General features: G+C 34.0%; 3 protein-coding genes across 6 annotated transcripts; 1 reads left to right on the forward strand and 2 right to left on the reverse strand.

Moving 5' to 3' along the window:
- Window positions 1-677: 677 nt before the first annotated feature.
- Window positions 678-2,375, reverse strand: LOC111878717 (uncharacterized). The gene is made up of 4 exons (XM_052763912.1): window positions 1,932-2,375; window positions 1,496-1,854; window positions 1,385-1,391; window positions 678-1,301 (listed from the first exon to the last, which is right to left on the reverse strand). Exons 1-4 carry the CDS (start codon window positions 2,373-2,375, stop codon window positions 678-680), a joined length of 1,434 nt encoding a protein of 477 aa, XP_052619872.1.
- A 1,411-nt stretch (window positions 2,376-3,786) lies between these two features.
- Window positions 3,787-6,755, forward strand: LOC111878773 (oligoribonuclease). 4 transcript variants are annotated; one of them, XM_023875279.2, is made up of 9 exons: window positions 3,787-3,932; window positions 4,591-4,732; window positions 4,867-5,001; window positions 5,107-5,183; window positions 5,357-5,438; window positions 5,598-5,653; window positions 5,987-6,073; window positions 6,229-6,319; window positions 6,412-6,755. In XM_023875279.2, exons 2-9 carry the CDS (start codon window positions 4,633-4,635, stop codon window positions 6,549-6,551), a joined length of 768 nt encoding a protein of 255 aa, XP_023731047.1. In that variant the 5' UTR covers window positions 3,787-3,932; window positions 4,591-4,632; the 3' UTR covers window positions 6,552-6,755. The 4 variants fall into 4 exon arrangements, with proteins under 4 accessions (XP_023731047.1, XP_023731048.1, XP_023731049.1 ...); XM_023875280.2 differs by having other exon boundaries at window positions 6,430-6,755; XM_023875281.2 differs by having other exon boundaries at window positions 6,269-6,319.
- A 536-nt stretch (window positions 6,756-7,291) lies between these two features.
- LOC111878747 (glyoxylate/succinic semialdehyde reductase 1) lies at window positions 7,292-9,874 on the reverse strand. The gene is made up of 8 exons (XM_023875252.3): window positions 9,555-9,874; window positions 8,954-9,064; window positions 8,721-8,822; window positions 8,268-8,369; window positions 8,036-8,151; window positions 7,851-7,929; window positions 7,615-7,785; window positions 7,292-7,541 (listed from the first exon to the last, which is right to left on the reverse strand). Exons 1-8 carry the CDS (start codon window positions 9,660-9,662, stop codon window positions 7,452-7,454), a joined length of 879 nt encoding a protein of 292 aa, XP_023731020.1. The 5' UTR covers window positions 9,663-9,874; the 3' UTR covers window positions 7,292-7,451.
- Between the last annotated feature and the right edge of the window lie 212 nt (window positions 9,875-10,086).

Genomic DNA, 10,086 nt, shown 5'->3' on the forward strand with positions numbered 1-10,086 from the left:
TAAATTGCATGTTAACTGTTGACCTAGATTTTGATAATTTGTTTCTGGGTTTGGTAACTTAATCTATAACAAATAATAACTTCCATTGTAGGGGCCTCCTGATGGCTTCATATGTTGGGCAGATGAAGTGGAGAGTACGAACACGACTGGTGACACAACTTTGGTTACAAATTTGGTTTGGGCAAATAAGAAGCTTCAATCTGATGTTAGAAAGATGAAGTTATGGTTATTTATAAGTTGGGCTGTTTTTTTGTGGTATTAGTCTACAAGTTGTAATGGATATGTAATGGGTTTGTAATCCCTTTCGTATTAACTATGGTTTCCTTTCCTATTAAGATGAAGTTATGGTTATTTCTAATATGGTTTCCTTTCATGTTTACCAATGTATTTGTAATGGTTATGTAATGGATTTGTAATCCCTTTCCTATTAAATAAATGAAAGTGCCCTGCTATTGTGTGTCATCATTTTGTTTGTGTTACTAGTGTACATAAAAAAACATTCAACAAACACATACCACAATAATACTACTACGAAACAAACTTAAATAACACATCAAACAACCAACCTAGTCTTAACACACTACCAAATAACAATTATGTCTACTCAATATTCATTGGATTATCACCAGAATTTCCTTCTCCATTTTTCCATTCAACCCTTTTTGCCAATTTTTTCTTTATAATCCTCTCTGATTGCTTCCGTTTACGTGCAACTGTTGTTTTTGAACCACTTCCTTCCTCTTCATTACCACCTTCAGATTGCTTCTGTTTACGTCCAACAATTGTTTTGAACCACTTCCTTCCGCTTCATTACCACCTTTAGTAGTTGATATCTTTCTCTTCACCTTGAGTTTTTTGGGCTTCTCAACTTTAGGACATGTAGCCTTGTTGTGACCAACTTGTTTACACACACTACATAGAATTTTCTTCCCAACCTTTGACACGGTGTGTCTAGTAGTCTTTTCTCCTGGGTCCTTCCTTCTATTGACTTTAGGCCTGCCTGACATTTTCCGTTTCAAAGGTGGTAGTGGTGGTATGAAATTGGTACTTGGCCACATATTGCTGCCATTCATCCCTCTCAGTGGATACTTGTAAGCATTTCTATAAAAAGCTCCAAAGAACATGGGATCCACATAACTTCCGACATCTCTGTTTAGGTAACTAATAGTTGCAACTGAGTGCACACACCCATACCCATTTAGTTGCCAAACTCTACAAGAGCATGTCTTATTGTCTAAGTCAACGATATAAGACTCTGCTAAGTTTCTTGTCTCAAATTGGTTCAAACTAGTTGGTAAAACCTGCCAATATCTAATAACATTGTCTAAAAGTTAGTCTAAGTCTAGTATTATCTATGATGTTAACAAACACAAACTAAGTTTACCTTTGAACTTTTTTCAATTGATTTAACAAGGATGTAATTGATAGACATGTTTCAAAATCTGGCCATGAACTGCCTTTCATGCTCAAATGAAAATGCCTTTCCATAACATACAATCTAATCTCTTCAAGCATTATGATGATTGGTTTCTTCCTTGCATCTCTTATAACATTGTTAAAGCTCTCCGACAACCCATTCTCTACAACATCACACATCTTGCCCTCTTGAAAAAAAGCTATACACCATGATTGTGGGTTATTTTCTGTTAGATACTCAAAGGCTGGAGGATTGAGAAGTTGTATTTCCTTCATTGTTGCATTGTGTAAAGGCTCAGTAGATGCCTTGCATGCCTTCCAAAACATCTTCTCATACATCACTCCAGGGAATCTTTTCCTAAAGTTGGCAACAACATGCCTTGCACACTGTCCGTGTTCAACAGTAGGCAAAATCTCCTTCACAGCTTCCAATAGTCCCTTCACATTAACAATTTAATTTGTAAAATAGTATAGGCAACTTTCATTAATAAATAAAATACAACTAAGAAACATACCTGATGCTGATCTGACATCAATGCAATTCCAAAACCATTGTCCATTCCTAAGTCATCTTTTAAATTTTCCAAAAACCATTTCCAATTCTCTTTGTTTTCAACACACACAACTGCCCATGCAATTAGAAATATATGATTATTAACATCCCTTCCAATAGCAGTTATTAACTCTCCAGTACATAGCCCCTTAAGGAAACATCCATCTAGGTTAATTACTCTTCTACAATTGCCCCTCCACCCTTGCTTTAGTCCCTCAAAACATACATAAAACTTACTAAAATAATTTTTCCCATCAGGCATAGTATTGACATCAATTTTCACAGTTGATCCTGGGTTTGATCTTCTTATCTCCTCACCATATGACCAAAGCTTTGAATAGTGCTCAACCAATGTGCCTTCAATTAGCTCAATAGCATGCTTTTTTGCTCTCCTGCACTGACCCATACTTACATCTATACCAAAAGCCTGTCCTAACACTTATTTTCTGTTTTTGTAAGAACTCAGTTGTAAAATGGCTACCAATCCAAGCATAGCTAACAATTGATCCAAGTTTAAAATTTCTAGCACAATTATGCTCATCTATAAGGGACTTAATCTGGAAAGAGTTTTCTTCACTCATCCATGAAGCCCATAGCCTAAACTTACACTGCACAGAACAACATTTAACTAATAGTCTTCTACTGTCATTTTTTTTGTAGCACAACTGATACCCATTAGCAACAACATAATTACATAACATAAGATTTAACTGTTTTGGACTATGAAATCGCATTCATAACACAGGTTTTTGTTTTTTCCAATGCACATTTTCATTGTTAGTAACCTCTTCAATATTTACCTCATTTTCATCTATTTTAAGATATGGATCCTCATGAGGTGGACTATTTGGAGTTGACTGCACTTTTGGGCATAGCTCGCCCAAAAACTCATCGTTAATGGTCTTATTCATTGGGTTGCAATCTACGTGTTCAAAGTCATCGTGTACATTACCTTGCAGTTCATCCGGGCCATTTTGCACAAATCCATCATAATGATTGTCTTCCACAACGCTCTCATCAACTTGCTCATCAATAATCCAATGTTGGACATCACACCTAGATGATCCATGTATACATCCACGACACAACCAACAGCATACCCAGCTTCGATGAAGTCCTGGTAGTCTATTTCACTAGCCAAGATCCTCAATCCATCAGGGAAGTCTTTTCCAGGCATGCAATAAAAAACATTTACACACATTTCATTTGCAAATCTTTGTACGAAGTTAACAAACTCGTTACTGTCCATTCCAGCAAAATCAACATCTTCGAACCTTTGTTTTGCTCCATCCGTATAACTAATTTTGGGGTACCTTGTAAAAAACTCAGCAAAGTGAAGATCGATCTTCATGTAAACCGCCATGCCAACGTGATTTTGCAGACAAAAAATACGACAAAAAGGGGAAGAAGACAGTGAGGGTTTTTATATAATGTGTCTTGTAGGGCAAACTCAGTAAACGAGCAGGTTACATGGCAGCTTAGGTGGATTAATTTCGATGACGTGTGTACCTAATATGCTGAGTAGGATAATGTTAACCGGCTCAACCCTTCCACTTTGAACAAAATGACTTTAAAAACTATTTTCTAAGTCTTGGTTCCTCTCAAGTGCAAAAATAAAAACAATAGATATCATTTAAACCATAACTAGAAAGATGGTTGGGTCACATTAATATTTACCCTTTGTAAAATAGGGCTAATTTAGGCGGTTATGCCTAGAACCAGATTTGGATAAAGTAATGAATGGCGGATGGATTGGAAATGGAATTTGAATTGGATAAAGTCAAAACGTCAAACAAGCTCGAAGCCCACTTAAATCGGCCCATACGCATTTTATATGCACTTATGCAGCAACAGAACATTTGAAAGAGAATTGACTATTATATATTCAGAAACTTATTGGAATCTGGAACTCCAAAACGATCATCTTCAACCTAGTTTCCCTCCAACTGCTCTCTCAGTGAAGGTACCTCTTTTATTTCTCTATAAATCGGTAGAATTGCATAGACGTTTTTGTATAACTACCCAATCTACCCATCCCCTTTTCGTTTTCACTGAAGTCATTCGGTAATCACGTTACGAAATTAAGTAAAAGTGCTAATATTTTCTTGAATTTTGTTTCCGAAACACATAATCTAAACCTTAGCAATTACATGAAACCACCGTTTGTCAATTCCATAGTCAATAGTCATTGTATTTATTATTGTCGTTTCAAGCACTACAGGAGTAGGGTTTGGGGGTTTTATTGGTTGTGTAAAAAAATGAATGTTTTGATTGTAGGATCGAGTTAATTTTTGGGCATAGAAGGGGGATTCCAACAATGGGCGCCAATAGTTTAGTGGAATAATTATTAAAAAAAAAAAAGAATTCAAGATTCATAGAAAAACTGATTTGCAACTATTTGGTATTGAAAATTAAACAATTGCGAATCATATGTATGTAAAGTAAACCTTGTAATCACTTGAATTTGTAATTATTGCTATATATATCATTGTTTTTTTCATCAATTGACTCTAGTATGACAAGTTTTGACTGTTAGACAGTGAGTAGCATAACCTATATACATCCGTTCTTACTTCTCAGTGAAAAGTTCATATCTTCACTCAGTTTTTTTTTTGTCACAGGATCTTAATGGTTGAAGAATCACAAAGGATATTAAAGTAAATATGAGCACACTCTCAAATGCCTTTTCTCTGCTAGAACTGGATGTTGAGGATGATAGGGAAGAGACAACCAATGCTACTGATAATAAAAAGAAAGCCAATGGTATATGTTTCAGCTGTTACCCTAAGAAACATCACCTTATAATTCATTAATAGTTTTGTTTGAATTTAGTAAGATAAAATGCCAAAAATATTGTTACTTATTTCTACATGTTATTGGGTACTGAACTGATGCAGGTAACCATGATAAAGAAACTGATAGTCTTCAAGATGCAACCCTAATTAAGAATGATAAAGGCACTCGTCAAACCCTAGACATGTTAGAAGGAGAATATAGGTTGCCTCTTGTGTGGATTGACTTGGAAATGACAGGTAGGTTTCGGTTATTCAGCTTTGAGTTTTTTAATTTACATAATTGAAAAAAGTGTCCTTTTTTGATTACCCAATATTCATTCAAGTAAGTTGGTGCATGTGTAGGATTGAATATTGAAGTAGATAGAATACTGGAGATTGCTTGTGTGATCACAGATGGGAAGTTGACAAAATCTGTAGAGGTAAGTTGGGAGTTTCTGATTATTGATACACTCTTGGTTGGTGGCTTTTATCATGATAATCTTGTTACTAACTTTTTGTTATTTTCTTGCTTAGTTTGTGTACTTTATTATTTTAACAGACAATATATTATTAGTTTCCACAGGAACTGAAAATGATTTATTTTTATGCTCAGGGTCCTGACTTGGTTATACATCAAACAAAAGAGTGTCTTGAAAAGATGGGTGAATGGTGTCAAGATCATCATGCTGCAAGTGGTAAGTACCTTTTAGCTCATAGCCAACTATCTAAAATGAAGGATATAATACATTGCAAAAGACGTGATTACCCTTCCCATCCTTATCATCTAACATAGCCCTACAAAGCTCTTCAAGTCTTGTGTAACAAAACCCTAAACATGTCATGGTTGTTTATAGGTTTGACTGAAAGGGTGATCCAAAGTTCCATCAGTGAAAAAGAAGCTGAACAGCAGGTAATCTAACTCTTGTCCTTAGTTACTTTTTATGAAATCTATTATCATAGAGAACAACTATATTTTACATAACAGAGGGAATCATGTAAATTATAAATCAGCATTATTAATTTGTAATAGTTGCAAATTGGTTAGCTTACTTGAAAATTTTCCAAATAGGGAAATTGAAGTATAGCTTTTTTGTATTTTCATTTCCTTTTTTCTGCCAGGAATTAGTTAGTATGTTCCACATTTCTTGATGATGTATAACTATATATGAGCCTTTTGGTAAAAAAAAATATAACCATTTTTTGTTTTGTTTAATGATTAGTAAACACTTGATATGCTGTGTAGGTTGTAGATTTTGTCAAGAAACATGTGGGCACATATACTCCTCTGCTTGCAGGAAATTCAATTTATGTCGATTTCCTTTTCTTGAAGGTAAAAGAAAAACCAAAACTTGAGTTCTCTGGTTTAATTCATGAATTAATTGCTCCACTTTTGCAACATAAAATGATTAAAAAAGAAACAAATTTTTTATTGTAACCTTTTCTGCTATGATACAGACTTTTTAAAGTTTTATTTTCTTTTTGCAGAAGTACATGCCTGATTTGGCTAGTCTTTTCTCTCATGTAGTTGTTGATGTTAGCAGCATTAAGGCTTTATGTCTCCGTTGGTTCCCAAGAGGTGATATTTTTATCTGTTATTGAAATATGTATGGATTTAAGCTTTAAAAAGATTTTAAATATTGGAAGACCAACTTTAATATCTGTAAAAAGTATTTTATTGGTTCACAGATAACAAGAAAGCTCCAAAGAAGGAGAACAGGCATAGAGCCATGGATGACATAAAAGAAAGCATAGCGGAGCTGAAATTCTACAAGGAAAATGTATTCAAATCATCAAAGTCTAAGAAGTAAAACACCAGTCACATGTATGAAGCCTTGATGAATGTTGGCTTTTTAAGTTTGTTAAAATGATCACAATATTGATGAAGAGTGATCATGTAGCTAGCAGTTGGTAGAAAACACTATGTTCTATAACTGTGTTATCTTTAAATTTTAAATTTAGCACTCCAAGTGTAACTTTATTTTAAAAAAAAAAAGAGGCATGCTTGTGTTTGAGGTGAGCTTTTATATTTGTTCTTGAAAAGTGATTGATTATATTAGAGGTGCCAAGATGGTGAGCTCAGTTTATGGCTGCAAATGAGTCAAAACGAGTTGAAGCTTGAGTAAAAGGATGCAAGAGTAGCTGGTTAATTAGCTCAACAATAGAAAGATTTGGGAGCTATCAAAACTATGTTTAATTGGACAAAGCTTGATTTGATTGAAAAGCTCGAAAACACTATAAGAACTACAATAAATAAGTCTTATTTGAGTTTGATATGAAACTTGAAACTAGTAATTTGCAACGCAATATTAAACTAGTAATATGGTTTTCATTGCGTATAATAAACTATCCAAAAAAAAAAAAAAATACCCATGAAATTTTTTTTGAAATGGTTTTCAAGTTACGAGTTCTTTTTAAACCTAAAACTATTCTAGTTGACTTTTGAAATCACGATAATCAAATACCACCCATATAGAAAACACTCATCCAAACCACAAACTCGATTTAAGACGATATATTTTAGCTTCGTTTTAATCTATAGATAATGAAGTATCCATAACTTGTTTTAAATTTAATAGATCCAAAACAAAACAATACAGAGTACGGGTGTTCTTCATCATTAAACACCACATCTCAGAATTAACGGAAGGAAGAATGGTCGATTTGAATCATATCCTTCCTACAACATTTTCTTGAATCATGATATCTCATCATGGCGAGGGTTGGGTAACCTTGAAAATCTCATAAACAGCTGAAAAATCAAGATCTCCTAAACCAGTGCTTCTAGCCTTCTTGAATGCCTGTATTTTTTATTTTAATTTTACATTAAATATCTCATAAGTAGGTTGGTATTATGAGCATGAGATATATTACCTCATTGGCGGCAGCTGCCACGGGCATTGATACTGCATTCTCATCACCAAGAGCAAGAGCCAACCTCATGTCCTTCTGTTGATGTTTCAATGGAAATGCAGGGCTGTAACTGTTTTCGATCATTGAAGGTCCTTTCATTTTGAACATTGGATTAGCAATTGCACCAAGATCCTGCAAAAAAAAAATGGTTGATTATGGTTCTTGAAAGTTAAAGATTGTTTAACAATGGTTCTTACCAATACATCTAGAAGAGTTTTAGGGCTAAGTCCACTTTTGTCAGCAAGAACAAGTCCCTCTGAGAAAGCATTCATCATACTACACAACACCAATCACCATTAGAAGTTCTACATCGTGTTTCTTTTTTTACGTAATGCATTCATTAATACCTAACTTTCTCTAAATTTGCCTTCTCATTTATTACCTTCCCATGATCATATTAACTACAAGTTTCATCTTTGCTCCATTTCCAACCTCTCCCAAGAAAAATGACTTCTTCCCCAATACATCAAAAGCAGGAACAATTTTCTCATACAATCCCTACATATCCATTATCCACATCAACAGCTCAAATATACATTTACTTATTTTCAAAGGGTACAACACAAAATGAAAATGTTAAATCATCTAATAAAAGAATAGCATTCAAATTTTACCTTTTCACCAGCAGCAAGGATGACCAATTGTCCATCTTCAGCAGGTTTTTTGCTTCCAGACACTGGAGCTTCAAGAAAAGAACCACCTTTCGCTATTACAGCCTTCAAAAAATAAAAAAAAAAACATTACGTTTAGTATTATATCGATTTTGCCACTGAACTATTACTTTTTATCGAATTTGCCACATAAATAAAATAATAGTTCGGTGACTGAATCGATAACTTGGTGAAGGCATGTTGTGTTTTTCTGTATTTTGCCCTTTTTCAAAACAGGGAAACCATGAAAAATGGTTCTTTTAAACAGTGAAAAAAGTATAATGGTTTGATTTAATTACTACAAAATATAGTTAAGTGGATAGATCAATAAAATGGTGAAACTACATGTGTTTTTCTGTATTTTTTTTAACTACACTATTAAAGCGATGATTATAGAACAAAAAGTGCAACTTAAACCTGGCTGATTTTAGAAGAAGTTTCAGCATCAACTGTTGACATGTCAATGTAACCTTTTCCACTGCTAATTTCCTCAAGAATACCGCCTTTATCAAACACCACCTAAATAGAAAAATTACAGCATTTTATAATGTTTGAGAAAATGAGAAGCATAATCACATTTTGAGTGTTCTTGTATTATATATGAGAAAATGAAATATATTAAACATTGATTGATGAAAGTTTCTACTAACAGAAAGAGCTGCAGGAGGATCAGATAGCATTCCAATTGTGTATTTGCACTTCTTTACAACTGCTGCAGGACTTTCCCCTACAGAAGCACCATGCTCTTTTAGCTCATCACACTGCACAAAAACAAGAAATATTTTGATTTTTGAAGAATTGACTTAAAATCTACTTTTGATTGTATAAAAACATTAATCTTCAAAAATAGCATCAAGTGATTCTAGCTCTGATTCTTGAAGTTGCAATAAACGTGCATCAAAACACTGCAACTTCAAGCTCAACGAGAATCATTTCAATCAATCAATGATTCTTGCGCCTGAAAGACTAGAAACAACTAGACTCGGATGGATATTAACTATCAGATTAGAATATTCAAACCAAAATCAATAATGGATTCTATCAGATGAATATGATATTAAACTAGACTCGGATCCACCGAATATCCATCTCAAATTGCCAAAACCCCTAAACCACTAGAATCTAATATCAAATCGTCGATCATCTAAATCATCTAATAATCAAATATAAATCAACTATCAAGAACCTAACACAAAAACACCACGTGTATATACATACATATATATATGTCTATATAAAGAAAAAGGGTACCTTGGAAAGCGTGCGATTCCAAACAGTGACCTTAAATCCATTGCGAAGCAAGTTCATGGCCATAGCTTTCCCCATTATTCCCATTCCCAAAAACCCAATTTCCTCCATTATCTTCTTGATTTTTCTGTGTATACTGATCTTCAAACCCCTTCACTGATGCTTACTGATCTCCTCTTCTATATATAGATAACGAACAAAATGGAAAGCAATTTACTTACTTTACTGACTCACGGAGCAATTCTAATTGCATTACAATAAAATTTCTTGTTATTGTCGATTGCGTTGCTCATCTTCCACTCATTTTTTATATCAGTTTTTTGTTTTTATTTTTTAAATATATTCTTGCTGATTATTGGTCCACTTCAGGCTATATCTGCGGTTCGGTTTTCCCCGAATTCGGGAGTTGTTGGATAATATGATATCTTGATATTCTTACGCGCGCAGTAAGTAAGTGGGCCCAGTCCTCGAAAAAAGCCCAAAACTCTAAAGAAAGAAGATCATTTGCAATTGGTTTAACAGTTTAGTATATCTT

The sequence above is a fragment of the Lactuca sativa genome, chromosome 5 (genome assembly GCF_002870075.4).
Source record: "Lactuca sativa cultivar Salinas chromosome 5, Lsat_Salinas_v11, whole genome shotgun sequence".
NCBI classification, from domain to species: domain Eukaryota; kingdom Viridiplantae; phylum Streptophyta; class Magnoliopsida; order Asterales; family Asteraceae; genus Lactuca; species Lactuca sativa.